The 20,777-nt window shown below is 39.2% G+C and overlaps 1 protein-coding gene across 1 annotated transcript in view; it reads left to right on the top strand.

Moving 5' to 3' along the window:
* Positions 1-20,777, top strand: part of CUBN (cubilin) — a 142,212-nt gene that overhangs the window by 30,849 nt on the left and 90,586 nt on the right. Inside the window, exons 23-27 of the mRNA XM_086859110.1 lie at positions 5,190-5,376; positions 8,916-9,076; positions 9,580-9,761; positions 10,423-10,579; positions 13,037-13,224. Of these exons, the coding sequence (XP_086715236.1) occupies positions 5,190-5,376; positions 8,916-9,076; positions 9,580-9,761; positions 10,423-10,579; positions 13,037-13,224 (875 nt within the window). The remainder of the gene's footprint in view (positions 1-5,189; positions 5,377-8,915; positions 9,077-9,579; positions 9,762-10,422; positions 10,580-13,036; positions 13,225-20,777) is intronic.

Genomic DNA, 20,777 nt, shown 5'->3' with positions numbered 1-20,777 from the left:
GCATGGCTTATCTGTGATATATTAAATACTTGAAAAGTAGCCTGAAAAGAATAAGAAGCAAAGCTGTATTTCCTGTCAAAAAAAGAAAAAAAAAAATGGAATGCCACAAGATGCAGCCATGGTCATGGCCCATAAAGTGCAAACAATTGTTTTAGCAGTCTGCCAGCCAGTAGCTGTGAATAGCTCATGTAGCAGCAATACAGATGGAAATCCTTCAGTCAGACATGCCCACAATACTCATTTTAAAATGTGTATCACACACCTAAACTGTAGGCATCTTGGATTCTTAGTTGTTTGTCATCCTTCTGTCATTTAAAGGGAAAAGTCACATGGAATGCAAGGTAATATTTTGATTTGTTTCAAAGAGTCCAGGTCAAAACTACCAGACAGATGAATGTCACAAAAGCCATGTAAGTGTTGTGGAAGATTTTAGCATTGCTTTCTGCCAATTTTGGCTGACCACATCACAAAAAACCCACATAAAAATATCAAAAATTCTTTGAAAGAGTTTAGTCTTTCCTAGAACTTTTGTGCAGGGTCTTGATAGATACAAGCCACAGTTTTCCAGTAGGAATAGTACTGGAATCAGTGCTATTATATTTTTTTTTCCCACGCAACTTCTTCTTATGAAATAAGTGGGAATTCATCTGTTTTACTTTGAATTGGGGTTTTGGCAGTGTGTTTGATTTGTTTGTTGGTTGGTTTTCTGTTTGTTTGGGGTTTTTAAATTTTGTTTCTTTCTTTTGAGATACTTCATTTCATTCTTTCTGCTAGGAAAAGTTAACTTTAACAAGGTTGTTAAGAGATTGCCTTCCTGACAGCCTTTTTCTTCCTGGTTTTTCTCTGGCTTTGGTGAAATATAATTTTCCTCATTATCATCCTGAATTGAGAATATTATTTATCAGGATGGATAATCTGGTTTTAAATATCTTTGTTGTGGATTATATGTTAGTTACAATGACTGTTTGGATGAGGCAGAGTTTGAGAAGGATGAGGAAAGAGAAAAACATCTGTGAATCCATTAATTTAAAAGTGCACCTGAAAGTGTAGTGTAGATTTGTGTGTCTTCTTCCTTGATAGCTGAGTATGAGTTCCAATCTTCATTTCCATCTTCCTGACTGAACCCTGGAATTATTAGGAGCATGATGCCTGGCTTTGGTCTTCAGCTGAACGAGCAATGACGAGAATGGAAAGCTATGTCTGACAAACAGGTGTGCTCAGAGATGTACAGAGAATGCTTGAATGAGGTTGAATTAAGACAGAAAATAAAGCTGATGGCCTATGTGTGTCTTGGGCATCTGCTCAGCTCACCCCAAGTCTCAGGAAAAAGGCTCAACTGGCTGGTACCTGACAACTTGTTAGGCTGCTGTAACTTGGCAGTGTTTGATCAAGGTGTTATTCTGCCTATAAAAGCCAAAATAAGTGAGTGAAGTACAACTCCATGGTATGTGTGTTTAGGTGTAAAGCAGAAGGCAGACAGAGATTCTTTTTGAACCATTGTATCCAGTATTTTGAGAGAGTTTGGGTCCAACATGCTACAAAAGACCTTTGTGTGCCTCCTTGGTAAAAATCAAGCCCGTTAGCATCTGCCAGCAGCAGTAACAGAAGGCTCTGAAGTGCAGATGTGCTTTCACTTTGCCTGTGGAGAGGCATATACTTCATGTGGTGATTTCTTCTTTCTTTTCCTAAACATGCATGGTACTACATAAAGAGTGAATAGTTAGGAATCCCGGTTTTCCTTTGGTACAATGAGATTGGAAGAAAAATCCCATGTTGCATACTGCACTATTGCTTGATTTTTGATTAATCAGGATTGTGGCAACTGATTGTATCTCTTTAGGGGAAAAAATACGGATATAATTTTCTACATTATGCATAATTGCATGAGTGGTAGTACAAAAGCTGGCATTTTTCTCTGCTATTGGCTATTACAGTGGGTTACTGCCATTTATGGCATTTTTTTCAGAAAAGCTAACACATTCAGTACTAAAATCAGAAGGCAGATTGAATAGCTTTCAAAACCTCATACACTGGGCAAAGCTAGATGTGTGATTGTCCTCAACAATTGCCTCTTTCTGTTTTTCATGAGCTGTAGTAAGTGTCTTCCAACTAAACTGAATTAATGCTTTTTTCCAGACACATAATAATCACATATGCTATTAGACTGCTTTCTGAACTTTGGCAAAGGAGTCAAAGTACTTTTTTCCTGCTAACTTTGCTAAGTGTTCACTGAAGAGTCTGTTATTGCACAAACACACCCCAAAATGTTGTTAGGGAGGTGAGTGCTAAAGGGGAGTGCCAGCTCTCCTCCTGAAAACAGAACACCATGAATTAATCCAGTTACCAGAAAAGAGTTGGCTGTCAAGAAACATGGGTTCATCTATGCTTTTTTTAAATCCTCATAGCAGCCAGCATATTCCATCTATACTGGGATTTATTTCACTATAGCCAGAAGTCTAACATTTATAAGACAATCACTGTTCCATCTTCCATGTTTATTATCCCTTAGTTTATAAAGATTGCTAAGTGAAATATAAAGTATTACAGAGCATCCAGTTTAGAACAGAACACTTGGGATATAAGTTTCTGTCTGGGTTCCTCCCAGGAAGAAAAACTTTGGTGAGGGAGGGAACCTGGACAATTCTGTGGAAATTGTTATTAAAAGGGCTGATAAAAAAAAATTTGGCTTCTGTAGTGCTAATTTTACTGTAAGGGTTCTTATCTAGTACACCAGTTTTAATATTCTACAGGTTGAAAGCTGTTATTCTTTGTCTCAACCTTTGAGAGAGTAAGTAATGGCAGTATTGCAAGACCTCTAATCATAAAATATGCACAAGTCAGACATCTATCCCTCCAAATGCAGGAGGAAATAATAGGTTAAAAATAAGTAACCTAACAAATATACACCCATTTTCTTTTTAATTTTTTACTGCTTTTTCTGTAGTGGTCTTTTAGGAAAACTTAGATCACATTTCTAAGTCAGATTTCTAACCCTTCAGTTAGCATTCTCAAGAAAACATATGACTTGAGGATGTGAGGTTTGATGATAAGCACTTCATATCACAAAACACCATGGGAGCTGGCAGCACAGCCAGGGCATCATAAGGATTTACAAAGCAGCAAAAGGGTCTTATGGTGACCAGGACCAACCTGTTTGTTACGTGTGTACAGTTAAGCATATCCGTGGTGGAAAACATAAATTACTAAAATTCTAGATGAAGACTTTCATGGATAATGATTTTAGGTAAACTAGTGCATGAAACCTTTTTGATTTGTCAATACCAAAACACAAGCCAATGGCAGAAAATTACTACCCTTTTTCAGTGTCCTGTTTCTCTGTTCTCCCCATGATGAATTAGGAACATGAGTCTGGGAGCCAGTTTTGGGAGTATTTATCCCACAGAAAATGTTTGCAACAGAGGCCTTCCAGGTGACCCAGAGTGAAAAAAAAACATTATTAAAAATACACCATTAAAAGAAAAAGTGTTTCAATAGTTAGAATGGCTAGAGAACAGACATAGAAATGACCAACCTTAGACATGAAGGGCCTGAAGTGTAGCTCCATCCCTTCCCCCTAAGTTGTTATGCAATTAAAGACTGAAGCATAAACATTGCTACACTGCAGCTGTGCTGTGTTAAAAAGCAGATCTCAGAGATCTCTAGCAACCACCTTAAATGAGCATAATTGAACATAATATTTTGTTTGCTCTTTTATTTCTATTTATTCCTCCTATTTGGTAGGAACTATTTAATTTCTTATATTTGCAGTCTGTAGGACCTGAAATGGGGAAATGGAGGACCAGAATGAGTCCCCAGGGTCCTCAAATCCAGTCCAAAATTTTATGCCACGCCCCCTTTCCTTTTTATTTTTAGCTAAAAGCTACAAAATGTGAACCCCTCCTTAAATTAATCAAACTGTGTCTTAAGAACAGTGTCTTAAGAACAGTGGACTGTTTTCTCCCTTCTGCATCTGTTATGCTGATTGGATCATTGCTATAGAAACTTACTTCCTAATAGAAACTTTCTCCTAATTTCTATGTATCTGTACTAATGGACTTTTTTTAACTTCAGAACTTGTCCTGTCTTTGAGAATGCATTCTATTTTTCCTTTCTTCATGCTTCTTGATGCTTGTCTGCTCTTGCTAAGCCAAAAAAGTTAAACTCTTCTAGTGTCTCTTGCCTACCAATCTGCTAACTTCCTGCTATCTCCACAACCTCTGTCTTGTTCTCATTTGATTTTCAGAACATCAGTGACCATGGTTATCCACATTTTGCCAGGTGACATGTCACCATTGCATTGTGCAGTGACATCAGAATTTCCTGTTTTGCCTGAAAACACCTGACAAAGTTCACATTTCTTCTTGCCTTTTTTGCAGCCATACCACAAACTTTACTCATTGACTGTGATCAACTAATAGACAACAATTCTTCCTTCCAAGCAAGGTTTCATACTATTTTATAGCAAATGTTTTTATTCCTACTCATTATGCTTCTGCTTTGAAAAGAGCTTCTTTTTACTTATTGCTTAGGTTCTACCTCAGCATTAATCCACCCTACTTTCTTCTTCCCAGCTCATACATTGCTCACAAAAAAAAATAAATAATATTATGTCATTCACTTAAATATAAGACCTTAAGTAAGACTCTTGTGTCCTCAAATTCTAAGGATTATACCACTTTCTAACTTACTTTCACTTACAGCCAAAAAAATGGGAGAAGGAATTTAGATATAAAATCCCCTCTAACAGGTTTGACCATGGGGAATGCTTGAAAACAATGTAGCTTCTCCTCATAATTAGAAACTATATTCAGTTTCCATCACCATTGCTTTTCAGAAATTTAGGAATCCTACCTTTCGTGTTCAGCAAAACATCCCTTTCAGTTTCCTTTCTCTGCTTACTTGGGCTTTAGGACAAAGCCATCTAGGCAGCTGAAAGTGCTTTTATGTTGCCTATTTATTATAGACACAGTGTTCTGGTAAAAGCTGAAAAAATCAACTCAACTGTAAGAAATCCCACGAAGCAGCTGGATTCTGGTTTTAGTTTATACTGTTGATGTTCAGTGTCCAGGAAGAGTTATAATGCACAGGAACACAGGATGTTTGCTCCTCTGCCTGTTGAAAATAGAAATTTCCTGTTAATTTAGCAGACATATGACATTAATTCATCTCTGTTTCTTTTCTTTTTAAAGTTTGCTCACACAACTACACTTTTGAAACTGGTGTTCTAACATCTCCAAACTACCCCGATAACTACCCTGTGCGGACTGAGTGCATATACACCATCACAGTGGGGATGAACAGACAGATTGTGCTGACCTTCACCGACTTCAAATTGGAAGGGAATAAACGCTGCACAGAGGATTATGTAGAAATCAGGCAAGGCTAATTATTTCTCTTGTCCTTAGTGCTGATTGTACGTTGTCCAAACCCACTTAAGCATGTTCAGAATCTTTAGTTTTAACTATACAGCTTGCTGTCAGTGTGGGAAAAGGACTTCCAAGAGAGCTTTAAAGGCTACCTTTTCCTCCTCTCATCCTGCTCTGTTGTCAGCTTTCCCACTTGATAATTTCCAGTCCTGAGAACAAGTGGAGTGTGTGGACTGTGTTCCCATGCACTGCATTTTGATTGTCTTCCTTAGTGCAGAAACAAAGGGTTGTATTGTCTGTTTTGTGACATTCTCCATGATATTTGAAAAGTCATGGCAGTTAGGTGAAGTTCCAGGTGACTGGAAAAGGGGAAGCATTGTACCCATTCTTAAAAAGTGTATAAAAAGAGGACCCTGGGAACTATTGACCTGTCTGCCTCACCTCTGTGCCTGGGAATATCATGGAACAGATCCTCCTAGAAACTCTGCTAAGGCACATGGAAGACAGGGAAGTGGCTGCAGACAACCAGCATGATTTCACCAAGGATATTCTTGACCAACCCAGTGGCCTTCTGTGATGGAATGACTACATCAGTGGTTGAGTAAACAGCTACAGATGTCATCTGCATGGACTTCTGTGAAGCTTTTGACACAGTCCCCACATTCTTCTCACTAAACTGGAGAGAGATAGATTGGATGTGTGAATGGTTTGAAAGATGAGGAATTGATTGGATTGTCACATCCAGAGGGTAGTGGTGGTCAATAGCTTGATGTGGAGATGGAGATCTCTGACTCAGGGTCTGTACTGGCACTGGTGTTATTTAATATCTTCATTAATGACATAGACAGTGGCATTGAGTGCACCCTCAGCAAGTTTGCAGATGTCACCAAGCTGAGTGGTTCAGCTGACACACCTGAATGACAGGATGCTGTCCAGAGGGACCTGAATAAGCTTGACCAATTGGCCCATGTGAACTTCGTGAGGTTCAAGGCCAAGTACAAGGTCCTAATCCTGGTTTGGAGCAACTCTCAGTATCAATTCAGGCTGGGGAGTGAATAGATCAAGAACATCCTAGTGGAGAAGGACTTGTGGGTGGATGAAAAATCAGAGAGGATCTGGCAGTATCCCCTTGCAGCCCAGAAAGCCAACTGTATCCTGGAATGCACAAAAACAGCGTGGGCAGCGGGGCAGGGGAGGGGATTCTGCCCTTGTGCTCTGCCCTGGTGAGAGAAACCCCACCTGGAACACAGCACCCAGCTCTGGGGCCCCCAGCATAAGGACATGGACCTCTTGGAGTAAGTTCAAAGGAGGACCATGAAGAAAATCAGAGGGCTGGAGCACTCTCATATGAAGACAGGCTGAGAGAGTTTGGATTGTTCAGAAGAAATTTTTCACCATGAGGGTAGAGAGGCACTGGAACAGGTTGCCTGCAGAAGTAGCTGATGCCCCATCCCTGGAAATGTTCAAGGTCAGGCTGGACAAGGCTTTGAGCAGCCTGGTCTATTTAAAGATATCCCTATTCCTTGCAGAGTTGGGCAGCATAGATGACCCTTAAATGCCCCTTCCAACCCAAACTATTCTATATTCTGTATTTGTATTTATAGTGTTTAGACAGCAGCTACTCTAGGAGGTAACAAAGGAACATATAAATAATCTGCTATATTTTTCTATACTGGCATCACCATTAAAGTTAGGATACTAACCTAGTGATTTCTAGGAAATTTTACAGGACAGAGACAAATAGAAGAAAGTAATATTTGCAGGAAGGAAGTACCTGCTTAGAGCACAGCAGCACCAAGCACATATCCTTTCTGCTGTGTGGCTGCAGATGGATTTGCATTTTGCAGTGTTGGTGCACCCATTCCTGTCCTCATGAGCCAGCTCTCTGGGTGAACCATACCTGAAGAATGCAGTGTGTTTTTCAGACTGAGCATGCTAAGAGTTTCCATTACATCACTGAGCACCATGATAAAGCTCATCCTGAACATTATACCAGATATTCTTTATGGGTTATTCCTTGGTAAACAGTACCTTCTTTTTAAAGCCAAACAAAAATCTGCTTGCTGAAGTTGCAGTACTGAGGTTCTGGATTCCATCTGAATTAGCTGGGGTTTTTCAGCTGTACACACCAACTTGAGAAAGTTATAACAACCTGAAAAGTTTTCTCAATATTTTCTAAGTAACACATTTTTTTTTTTTTATTTTTAGAAAAACAATCTGAGATTAAATTTAATCTAACTTTATTTTAACAATTAACACTTCAATTTGGGGTGACCCAAAATGAAAACAGGCTGATTTTTTTCACTTTTTCACCTTAGGAACTGGAAGCATTTATTTATAGCATAAATCTAACTCTGTTTTCACTGTGAAGAGTTCATCCACGGTTTTAAGATATGGACAGAACATTCTAAGTGCAACTCAGCACATTGCTGCTGCCATGAATGGATTTTTAGAATGTCTTTTCAAACCTGATACTGTTAAATGGGGTAGCTACATAAGTCTTAGGTGAAGTGCCACTCTCGTTTCTTGTCCTGAGGTGTCCTCTGATAAATTGCATTCAGCCAACTAAGAAAATTGTTCATCTGACCACAGCTGCAGAGGCCAAGATGCAAGTGAGGGGAGTTCTGGCACATTTCTTCAACTGCCAGTAACATGAGACAGCAGCAAGCAGTTTAAGCTGGGAGGATGACAAGAAAAGAGAGTGGCAAAGACTACATAGAAATTTTTCTCAAAAGCAGCTGTAAACCTGTGATATGCAATTGAAAGTATTACTGTCCACTTAAAAGGCATCATAGCAAGATCACACACATAAATAGATTATAAATTATCTGCTATTGTCTTACTGACCTGTAGGTTGTTTGTAGTATCAAAGTGCTTAAAGACAAGGTCAGGAAGCAATTGATAAGCAGGGTGTCACTGTCTTTGTTATTCCCATAAGGCATGTGCAGAAGGCAAAACAGAACATTAGCTGTGAATCCTGATTACAGTATTAAAAAATGTTACTGGAATATTAATTAATCTAAAAACAGGAAAATAAGTGGTTGTAGAACCAGTTCTGAAGACTAAGAAAAATATTTCAAAACATGCACCACATCAGTGAAATTAATTAAAAAATGAATTCTCATTTGTATGGTGGCACATAAACATGTCTTTTTTTAAATAAATCATCTAGCTTTGTGCCAGGCTAAATAGTGAGGAGTGAGAAAATGACTACTTCAAATTAGAATCTTACCTTTGGTTGCCCCAATGATTGCCACCTTGTAAAACATAGAGAATGTAGTCTACCTGAGACACTTCTCAAGCTTGTCATTGTGTTGGCACATTCTCAGGTTGCTGAGATGAGAAAGTGACATATCCAGCAAGCAGGTGGTTGTGGCAGAGATTATTACTGCAAGTAGCAAGATTCAGTATTTGGTAGCAGTATTTCTGTTGAAGATGAAGAGCCAGGATTAGTCTTTCCCAGGCCTGAAAGAAACACAAGATTTTTGATTTGCTAGTATTTCTCATGGTATCTCTTTGACCAAAGATTTTTCTTCTTTACCATTCTAGAGATGGAGGCTATGAAACTTCTCCTCCTCTGGGAAAATACTGTGGTACAGACCTGCCTCCTGTTATAATTTCTCATGGTAACAAGCTGTGGATAAAGTTTGTAAGTGATGTATTTGGCGTAAGGAAAGGATTTTCAGCAGAGTGGGATGGTACTTCAGCAGGTAAAATGACTGCATCAAGTACAGAACTATTTTACACATCTTATTTTTGATCTTCTGTTTGTATTTCATTTCTCACCTTTTCCCTCACAGTTTTTCTGCTTCCAATCTTCTAAAGTCTGTCTGCTAATTATATAGTGACATGTATGCATATTCTTAAGATCAAGGATGTTTCTTGATCCTTGGGCTTTCTTTTTTACTGCAGAGAAGAGCAAAATATTCCCTAGATAAAAAGCTGCTTCAATTTTCTCTTATGTTTAGGAAAGCAGTAATTAAGAATTTAATGAAGAGGTTTCTAATTTCTAATTTTTCTCTATCACAAGCATCCCTCAAATTTGATAGTTAATACTTCTATTTGCTACGGGCTCTCTTCTGCTTTCAACATTGATGGTTGGATGCAGATTTTTGGGGCATTGGGGTGTCAGTAGTGACAGTCACAAACACTGGGTTTAGTTCTCTACTGTTCTAGTTGTTAAATGTTGGTTTGCTTTTGCTGCTATTTTCAGGTTGTGGTGGGACTTTCACAGCAGCTTCTGGCTTCTTCATGTCTCCCAACTACCCTATGCCATATTACCACAATTCAGAGTGCTACTGGCTGCTCAAAGGAAACCGAGGCAGTCCATTCGAAATCCAGTTTGAGCAGTTCCATCTAGAATATCACCAGAGGTGCAACTTTGATTACCTTGCGGTAGGTGCCCCGTGACACTTTGCTCCATAGGAGGCAGATGTAGGCTGAGTACAAAGGCCAGGAAAAACACAGGGCCTTGGTTTTCAAATATTCCTAAGTGAACAGACTAAGAACTGAAAAGCTCTGTGTTGTTGTGCTACCTTAAACTCACGGAGCCATGAGAGGCAAGGCAGCAGAGTCTGTGTAGCTGCTGTTAAGAAAAGCATTTATGTCTAGTTAGAAAGAATCTAACAGATAGAAACAAGATCTGTCTGTATGTTTTAAGTTTTCTGTGTTTTGAACCAAGGCCTTGATATGTTTTCTTAGTAAATTATATGGAACAATTGTGTCAATAACCATATTGTTAATCCCAAATTTCATATTTGAATTGTCCCATAAATTATTTGCATATTTTTAATAAAATTGAAATGGAGTGCTGTGTTCCCCTCTTGGTGACTAAGCCCCAGAAAACCCACTAGTATTCAGTTACTGGCTTCCTGTTTTTGCTTATTTCTGAAATGCCTGCCAGGCTTCCTCTGAGCAGAAATGGAATTTAACCTCTTGTATACCCAGTAACATTTCCCTAAGCAGACATTTGTCAGGGGGAAATTAACTGTATTTGTAATGTCATCAGCTTTATTATATTTTAATTTTTCTTTTTTGTTTTTGATTTTTTTTTTAGATATATGATGGCAACAGCAGCAATGCTAGAGAGCTAGGTAAATTTTGTGGGGATCAGATACCACAAACAATCCATTCCAGTGGTGACAGTGTGTATGTAAAACTAAGGACAGACAACAGTCTGCAAGGTGGAGGTTTCTTAGCCAAATACAAACAGGGTAAGTAAAAGAAGATGAGATGTTTCTGTTGCCCATGTTGTCTGTGAAACTGCTTGCAGTCCATGATTTTACTTATTTATCAGCACAGTAAAATGTATAGAGCATGCTGATGACCCAGATTTTCTAGTCTGGTACAGTTACAGAACACAGAGAGCTAAAAGTTATCTGCCCAATAACTTGTGATGAAGACTATCTCCTCCTTAGGAAACAGCTAGTAAAGTGCCTCTATTTCTATTACCTGTACCAGTGGCACTTACCACTCCAGATTTACTCAGAATTACAAGTGCTGGAAGTCCATAACAGGGTGGATTTGACTGTTCTTGCTCTTCTGCTCCTTCAGGCTCCTGAATTTTTAAAAGAAGGCAGATACAGAAAGATTCTCTGGTCATAGAGCTGCTTTTGAGGCAGGATGACAAAGGATAACAGGAGTTTCTGTCAGCCAGACTGGATCATTGTGGGTGCTTGGGATAATTTAGCCTATAAGGAGCATTTTTAATTTTTTATATATCTTGTGGTAAGGGTAATACTTCTCTTGAAAACATTTTTTTTGTAAAATACCAGAAGAAATATTAAAATAATAGCATTTTTAGAAAAATACAAGACACGTGACAAAGTTATTTTATTCCCAGTCATAATCTTGAATATAGTCCTGGTGTTTACTTTTCTCTTAATATTTTTTTTTTTATGGTTATATGCACATTGGAAGATATGTAATTTCATCACATACAAAGTGATTTGTAAACATCTCTGTGTCCTTTAAATATGACATTCCCAAGTGACTAGGATTGTTGTAGGTTTATAGACATGAAGTTGTCCTAGGTTTGGACAATAGGAAATGGATTACAAAAAGGCAGAGCTATTCATTCATGCGTGACACACACAGCAATTAGAAGAGGGAGGGAGCCTTGGCTCCCTCATTCCTTACAGATATCACTACATATTCATCTACCAGGTACTTTTCAGACTGCAATGTCAGGAGGATATATTATAAAAGGTTCCCCCTGCCTTTCATTAATTAAACAGAAAGAGCACTTTCAAAGCACTCAGATGTAGAACCTGAGCTATCAGATAATGTGATTTACATTCATATTTAATTCCTGAAGATGCACCAGAGAAAGCTTTTAATGGCTTGCCCAAAAGCTAAAATTATGTAGGCAGTATGTTGTAAAATAAGGATGCTTAGATACCAGATACATTTACATGTACATGAAAGAAATTTAATGATTAATTGGAAAACGCTGCAAAGGAAAACATGGTATCAAGTTACCATCAAAGGCACCTTTGTGCCTGATATGTTTCTGATAAAACCCTAGGGGATAGCAGATTTTACCTATCTTGTATTCTTCAAAGCCTATTTTGTACTCTTCGTCCTGCCCTTTCAAAAAGTCATGTGCTTCAGTGTAGCTTTGCAGACAAGCTCCACTCCACCTGACCCTGACCTGCAGCTGTATCCCAAGCATTTTGAAATACTGAAAGCACAGACCTTCAAATTGATTGGATAGAATAAAAAAATGTGCAGGAGGTAGGTGTACTATCCGTGGTGACAGACAATAGAACAGTTATGCAAGTGAATCTGAGCTATCTCTGCTGTTCAAACACTGCAGATTTGCTGCATAAACCAAACAGCCTGGTCTGCTCCCTGCCTCCTGCCCACTTCCTGTGCATTAATTACACTGCTCTGCTCCCAGTACACATTGTGTGCTCTCTCCTGACAAGGGAATGCCCACACTGATATTTTTGTCTTTGGGGAAAAGTGGATACAGGAAAATGAGACTCACTTACCTAATGCCATAATTGTAATTTTGTTCTTTATTTAGCTTAGTTTATTTTCATTTTCTCTGCACTTCAAGGAAAGCTCTTATTATTCCTTCTTATTCTAGGATGTTATTGAATGTTTCACAAGGAAAATCATGGCTCCTTTCTTTAAAATTTCATTATCACATTCTCTTCCTGGGGCTAGAAAGCCCAATACTAGTAGTGTACTTTCCATTGGTTGTTCTAGCCAGGGATCATAATTTTTTTCCTAGTTAGCTGAAATAAACCACATTTATCTATTAGGCAATATTTCTTGAGCACCTCCCCAAATTGTTTCAAATGACAGGGTGCATTTCTATGATTAGTTAAAAAAAAAGAAAAGAAAATGTGTTTCATGAGTACCCATGTATTTAGACTTAGAGAAGACTGCCCAAAAATATGAATGTACTATATATACTGATGTCTACAAGTGTCAGAAAAGAAGGTCAAAATAATTGATTCAAGTTTGAATAGTTGGAATTTTTGTTGAAATATATAAAATTTGTTCTTCAATAAGTCACAATTCTCTTCCTGCATGGCTTCTCTAATCTGAATAAAAATATTTTTCACCTTGTAATGCTAAAAGTAACTTCAGTTAGTAATTTTTGAGATATTGGATTAATAACATTGTACAAAAATAATCAATTACCACTTTTTTTTCAGTTTGCCATGAAGTGCTGACTGTTAATCGTAGCCATGGTATATTGGAAAGTTTAAATTATCCAAATAATTATCCATTAAATGAGCACTGCAACTGGACAATCCAAACTACCAAGGGGAACACTCTCAACTATAGCTTCACTGCCTTTGATTTAGAAGGTGGATCTGACTGTGATCGTGACTTCTTGAAGGTATGTGTCTGGATTCTAGAAACAAGAAAAAACAAGTCTTTAACAACAAAGAAAAACAGTAAGATTGCAGAAGAGCAAGGGGAAATTTATCTTTCCTAAATTTAACCATTAAAGCTCAAGTGTTAAATCCAAACTATTTAATCCTGTTTCCTCAGTGATCAGTAGGGAGTGAAGCATTGCTATCTTAAGACAGGTACCTGCTACCTTAAGAGGGAGGTGTGTGTCTCTGAGAGGATGAATCTCTCTCCAGGTGCCTTGGTTTGGTGCAGTCTGATTTCCACCTTAGATTAGATGCACTGGATTTCATGGGCAAAGTGGGATGTTGTGATTCCAGCTTCATGCAAAGAAGGGGAAATCTTGATATCAGAAATCTTGATATCTGCATCTTTAAAGGGACTAAAAAAAAATTTAATGCACCCACAAGCAAAATGTGGCATTTTTAGGTAAATGAAACCATAGAGTCAATCTAAAGCCAAGTAACCTTTATTTTTATTTCCTCAAAAATAAATATTTCAAGGACAAAAAAAATGTTTTCTCAAAGTTTTCTAAGAAAACGGAAAAGTTATTTTCTCTCAATTTTGCACTTAGTACTGTAGGATGAAGAGGTTAGTCATGATCATTCTATACTGTGGATTATAATCTCCTGACTACAGTTTTGTTGTTTTGCTGAACTAATTCATCCTTCAGATCTCACCCTTGTACAGGACAGCAGCATGTATGCCCTGTTCTCTACTTAGGTTTTTGCAAAAGAAGAACTGAAATTTAGAGAAATCTTAGTGAAGACTACTTACAGCCAGGGAGAGGACTGTGAAATAATACCTGTATTTCTTGGGATATTTACACCCAGGTATTACAGAAGGTTCAGCAGCAGACCTGTTGATGGCCTAGTCTGCTCCTTCTAGATGTCCTCCCTCACTCCCTCTACCTTGTTACTATGGCAGCTTTCATAGCTCAAAATTGGTAGTAAATTGGCAAAAGCGATGTTCTTCCAGCTTTCTTCTCTTTGTGGCCAGGAATGGAAAGGAAGAATAGACATGTGAAGAAAATAAACAAGGGAGCACTGTATTGAGAACTATTAAGCTCTGGTTTGTTTTTGTGAGGAGGCTGAAAAAGAAACATTGGAGCCAAGTGGAGAGGCCAGTGCTAGTCTCAAGATGCCTAAGGCCTTGACTCATGGAAAGCAGGAGCCCTGCACACAGTAGCCAGCCTGTGAGGAGCAAGGAACTTGCCAGAAGACACTATTCTAGACATAAGTCAAGAGTGGAGGAATAGTGCCAAGGGGCAAGGACCTGATCCAAAGCACTTAAAAGAACAGAAATAAAACATATTGGAGAGAGTGAGGAGACAGGAGCACTCTGCTTAACAATTTTTCAGTGCTTTCAATCAAAGAAAATACAGACTGAAAGAGGTATAGAAAAGAAAGGGAAAATAAAGTTGTGGAAGTGTGTTAAGGAGGCTTTTATTTGCAATTCATGTAACATTTCTTACAAATCTTTCTCCAAATGCCATTAAGAAATACCACTTGGAAAAGATGTTCTCATTCGATTGTTGCATGCTGCACAAATATGTGCCATAGTGTAAAAAGAGAGCGAGGTTGAACCAGCCAGGGAATTGAATAGTGTGTGCTCCCACCCTGCATCTTGCGAAAGGGAACCATATTGGCAAGGCTAGGAATGTGCTGTGGTGTAGGGGAAAGGGGGAATCATCTGGAAAAAGTGTAGAGTTCCCTTTCTAAGCAGACTACAGATATTTGGGGCTTTTCTGTTTGAAATCCATGTGGAGCCTGACACTGCTGCAAATTGGAAAAAAAGGATTATTAAAAGAAACCTCATAGCCATTCAGATAAAATAAATTACTTTTCTGCCACATGTCAGTTTTGAGATTCCTTTATTGCAGCAAGGTCTCAGAGGGGAAAGATCTGATGCTCTCACTGAGTATAACACAGACATAATCCTGTTCATTGTAGTCTAAGTAGGTGATGCAGAGACCATATGCCGGAGTCCCTCACCATTTTCTTGAAGCAAATGGGAAGCTGCTGCTCAGACACTTTCCATGTAGCTGTGCTCATGAACCAGAGTGGCTGCTGGTGCTGATCGAGTTCTCTTTTCCTTGGGAGGTTTTAAGTGTCCCTTCACCCATCTTGTTTTGGGTTTGTGACAGCAGCTCTCCCACCTCAGGCTCTTACAGCAGACAGCAACACTCTCTTAGCTCTGTGGCAACTGGCAGTAGCAGCATGCTGCTCCATGGCAGCTAGCAGATGGCAGACTTGGTGACAATATTTCCTCCTACTTGCTGGGGGGCTGGGGACAGGAAGGACAAGAGTTAGCTGTTAGGTTGCATTAGGTGATGATCACAGTCATAGTGGCAGAAGGAGTAAGGAGAAGTGGTATGATGCTAAAGGACAAGACTAAATGTTGCAGAGGTGTTTTGGCAGAGAAATGACCCACCTTAACAAACTATAGTCAAGAAATGACAGTTACAAAAAAAAAAAAACAAACAGAAGGATAAAAACCGTTTTTAAAAGTTAGAGTGAGAAACAGATTTATGGACATGTGGACATAGTTTTATAGTCTCAAACTTAAGCTCTATTTTTTTTGAAATCTTTCTGAATTCTGAAGGGAAACATCATGGTGCTTGGTAGGGTGGGGACAGCTAGACTGAGCAAGCTGTTTTCCTGAGTACTGCTGGACCTTGCCTGCTGGACGCAATGGCTTTGGCCCCAGTCTCCATACTGGAAAAGGGCCTGTTCTTCAGCTTTGTGTTTAATTATGACTGACACTCTGGCCCAGACCCACATAAAAAGAGCATTTTGCCTCATGACTATTTCAGTCAGATATACACAGTTAATTAGCTATTTGCTCCCTGGCTTAGTCCACATATGAGTCAGAAGTTATATGTGTAATGTCAAAACCAAAAATTTCTATACACTGGTATTTCTAGTGATTTTCAGTTACCAAAGATATTATCACGCCATAGAGCAAATAACTGTTTCACATTAAGGGCAGGAAAAATATAGTCAGATGTCCAGTGAGTACAAGTGAGTACAAATACAGTGCATGGTTCTTCCAGACTGAAATTCTGTCACATCTGTACAATGAGAAGTCAGCTGTGTATTGTATTACCTATTTCCTTTTCTCCTTTGATCTTCTTGTCAGCTAGGCCACCTTTCTACCAGCTGGTAGGTGTTACTCATGGTGAGCAACACTCTCTGCAGGGAACATTAGGTGACTCCAGCTTGGTCTGGTCTGGGCAGGACCTGCATCTCCACCACTTCAGCATATACAACAATTTGTATGTGTGTCAAGCAGGAAGGAAAAAACTCTGCTCTTCTGACTTTGTGGCAATTCTCTGCCTCTGTGTGTAGGTGCCAGAAAATGAAAAATGGCAGTGTGGGAGGGAAGCAAAACTGCAGTTTTTTTATTATGTCAGTCTCTAGCATGAATCTCATATGAGCACTTTCCCAGCAGATGAGCACTGTGCAGTGTTTCATGTCCTGTCAGAGGATGTTGGTTCATTGCTAGTAATGCTCATAGGATGTGTGACATTTTGGAAGGAGTTTTAAGTTCTTGAAACAGTGAAGTTGCAAGAATATGAGACTAATTGCTTATGATAAAGACATGTACAGAAGTGATAATAATAAGATACAAGGCATATCAAATAGGAGACTGTTTACTGGTGATGCTACATTAATTAGATTGGATGGTCTTTAACTTATATTGCTTGCTGTGCCTTGGCTAAATAACCTGACATTAGTCTTTCTAGAGGAGTCATGGGGCTGTAACTAGTGAGATATTGCAGGGAATGACATAGAAATGTCATTCTTTCCTTTACATTCATCAGATTATTAACTGAACAAGCATATATTTAACTCCCCATCCTTAATGATGAATTATCTTCTTAGTTGGTATGGCAGAACATAATCTCTGGGGAGGCAAAGTAGAGAGAATGTCATGTTTTTGCACAGAAGGTGAGAGTCCTTCTGTAGAACTGACATATACTCCTTCCTTATACAAGAAAAATATTATTTGAAAACCACTGATCATTCTGGCTTTCAGTGACAATGTCCTTCTGTGTTCTTCTGCTCAGAAAGTACTACCATTCCTTGATGTCCAGTCTGTTTAGCGTCTGCTTTTATTAATTACATGTTAATGTCCTGGCTTAGGAGTGATATTCTCAAATTTAGTACTCCCACTAAAGACATGCACTGCTCCCCTTTCCCCCTTCAGCTGGAGGCACAAAAAGCAAAGACCAAGGGCTGAGATAAGAAAATTAACAGTATCAGCAACAATAGTAATGACAGAGGGTATAAGAAAAGAAATTATTCATATAGGCAAAAAAAAACCCCAAACTGTAATTGACAATACCAGGCAGCTCCCTCTGTCAGGTTTTCTAGGCCAGAAGGAGCCCCTTCTTCCTGGCCCTGTCCCCTGGCAATGAAGTGAGGTTGTACAGAACAATCCCTGTGTCCTGGTCATGCCCACTCCCACCTACTGCAAAAAATTAACTCTCTCCTGGCCAGGACAAAGGCAGACTTTGCCCAACATTTTGCAAGATGTCAGCAGCCTGATAAACAAATAGCAAAATTGTGTCAGGCAGCAAGATAAATTTCAGAGCTCTCTGTCCAGGTTTCACCACTTTGGTCTGTGCATCTACTGTCAGTGTTGGAATTATCGTTGGGTTAATGCAAAAGAACATCTTATGAGGGCAAACAACTGTCTGATAACAACAAATACATTTCTTCTGCTGCAGGCCTGGACAGAGTTCCACTTTGGACCAGAGCACTGTCTTGCTTACAGTCAGTGTGCTTAAGCAGCCCAGATTCTTTCAGCAACTAGGCTCAAAGTGGTTAAAATACCATTGCACGATTATATGAGGAATAGTATTGAATTAATACAGTAATTAATATGGAGTCTGCTCCTGAGAACTCTTTCATTTCCTTCTGGTGGTAGCAGGATATGTCTTTTTTTCCCCTCTTTTTTAAACCACAGTAGCATTCCAGGGATGTGCCATAATATCCTTTTTCTCCATCTGGGAATACTGCATTAGATAATTGTTGCTTGCACTCATCTGTTCATCCTCCTGTTCTATTAGCTTAACATAAAAATATCTTACCCTGTTTCTAGTTTTACTCCCTCTTGAAATTAGTAAATATGCTTAAGCTATATTAGGAAATTACCATTATTGCATTTTATTTATGACTGTGTCTTTCTAAAGTGCTGCAGGAATTCTTCAAGCACAGGGAATGGCTTTTCTTATGGCCATGCATTGATTTTCTTACAGCCATGCATGTCATTGGTAGTATATTTCCCTGGAGAAGCAGATGATGTATGAAATATACCCACCCAGGTCCTGTACCCAGAAATCAAATCACAGCCTGCTGGCCAGGCTGCAGTGGTATCCATTAACATATTATCATGCAAGCTGGCAGCACAACAGCACATCCCTGAATTCCTTCAGGGGGTTATGAGCCTCCACAAGAAATCCTTCAGTGTAAAACTATAAGGACAAAAGTGATGATTCTCAGGTTTCTCTGCCAGGCTTCACCATTAGTTTACAAAGAAATCTTAGCCCATGCACTGATTTTCAGTGAGAAATCTGGATATTTAAAAAGAGAGTGTCAGGCCAAAAATCTGTCCACCCTAAACCAGACCAGCTCAGGACTCTGATTTTTTGTTTTTCTAATTGCCTGTATTGCCAGAATCAAAGTACACTTTGGTTTCGTTGTTTGAAAGGTTGTGTAGAAGCAAAATTGCAAACACACACAAACCCCTGACCCTTCACAATAGCTAAATTTGTACTGATGACAGGGTTGCCTGGTGCCTACAGAAACCTCAGATGACAAGAAGCACAAGTGAAGCCAGCACAGACTCCTCTTTTGGACTCACAAAATGAGTCAGATCTTCATGGACCTGGTGTTTTCCATACCCTGCCAGCTCATAGCAATGTGACTTAGCCTGTTCCTTCAGAAAAAAAAAGCATGGTACAATGAAATGACTGTGAAATACCACCATACGATGCTAGTGGGCGCGTCCCTTGTTGGAGAAAGACTATTTGGGACTCATCTAGTTGCAGCTGGATTCTTGTTTCCTTTGTTCTTCTTCTGTATTTTAGATTTTGCTGGAAAGCCTGGCCATTATCTATGAGACTTACCACACTCGGCACAGGCGTTGCAATAAATATGTTACATTGTGGCTGGAGAAACTCCATTTAAATCAGGCAAAGCTTCCCCTCATCAAGGGAAGACCCCACACAGCTCAGAAAAAAACACACTGGACTTTGAGGAAGGTCATGTGCACCCCCTGCATTGTTCCATAAGCAAGCCTGAAAGCCTAAGAGGCAGGAATATTTCTTTTTTATCTCCATTTGCTGAGGCCAAGCTGCAACTCTCCATAGTGTCCATAGATATGCATGATGCAAATTTTCTCAAATAAGGGGGAATTCTCAGAGTCCTTCCGGCCCTCTCTGGCCCTTTATGGTGTCAGTGTGATATTCCTTCCACTTACACTTCAGTTCACCTGGGCTGGCAATGCACTGGAGAAGCACAGCCCTGGGCACAAGTCAGCAGCGCTGCAAACTGCTCACACCACCTTGGGCTTTTCCCCTTTTCCCCCCGGAGACACTTCTCTACCCCCTTAGGCACAGCCCTTCCCTTCATAAGGAGCTTTTCACACAGATTTCTGCTGAAGAATAACTCTGGAAATATTATTGTCCCAAGCTCAAAAGCAGTCCTGTTCCGTCCACCACGAGTGGATTCTGGATGCAGAGGAACCGCCTCAATTTCTGCTTTGACGACAACAGTCACTCTACCAAAATAGCAACAGTCTCATTTCCAGGAACGTGATCCCACACTGTCACAAAGGCGTGGATCCCCAGGCACTCTCTTGGTCAGCAAAAGCTGCAGAGATACTTTAGGGACCCATCTGGATTCTGTCCACCACAGCATGTGGCTTAGGAGGAGGTGCCATCCTGATTGAGCTTTGGAGATTTAAAATGGCATGCTAAACAAATAAGGTTTTAAGTGCAGATCTTGGGATGTACTGACTAGGTGGATGTCTCCTAGGCATTCCTTTCTTCAGCAGCAGTTATTTCCTACTCCTGTATCTAAAACAATTTTAAAAGACACACCCTGCATTTCTTACATTCTTATTATTCATTCATTGCTAACAAAAAATATCAGTTTAATATAATTTGAAGAAATAAACCTTCCCTAGAAAGACAGGAATGAACAGATATGACTGTAGTTAAAAATCTTTGTTTTCTTTGAGAAGGAAGTAAGTGCTAATGGAAGAGGCAAAAAACTAATTAAAAAAAAAAATCATTCCAGTGTAATGTGGACTTCAACATTGCTCAAAATTTTCAAAGGACTCTGATTATGTCAGGCTCAGGTTACAAGACAAAACATAGACTCAGATAAAAGTCTTACTATTAAAAAAACAGACATTTATTTATTTCCATATGTTAGATAAATCCCAGCAAGATTAACTAGTATGCCTACATGTCTAAGTGATGCCTGATGTCAAATTCCATTGTACTGTGGAATAAAATGGTTCATT

Source organism: Cyanistes caeruleus, chromosome 1 (genome assembly GCF_971803275.1).
Source record: "Cyanistes caeruleus chromosome 1, bCyaCae1.hap1.1, whole genome shotgun sequence".
Lineage (NCBI taxonomy): Eukaryota > Metazoa > Chordata > Aves > Passeriformes > Paridae > Cyanistes > Cyanistes caeruleus.
The sequence above is the reverse complement of the archived record's forward strand: the minus strand, read 5'-3'. Positions and strand labels throughout refer to the sequence as shown.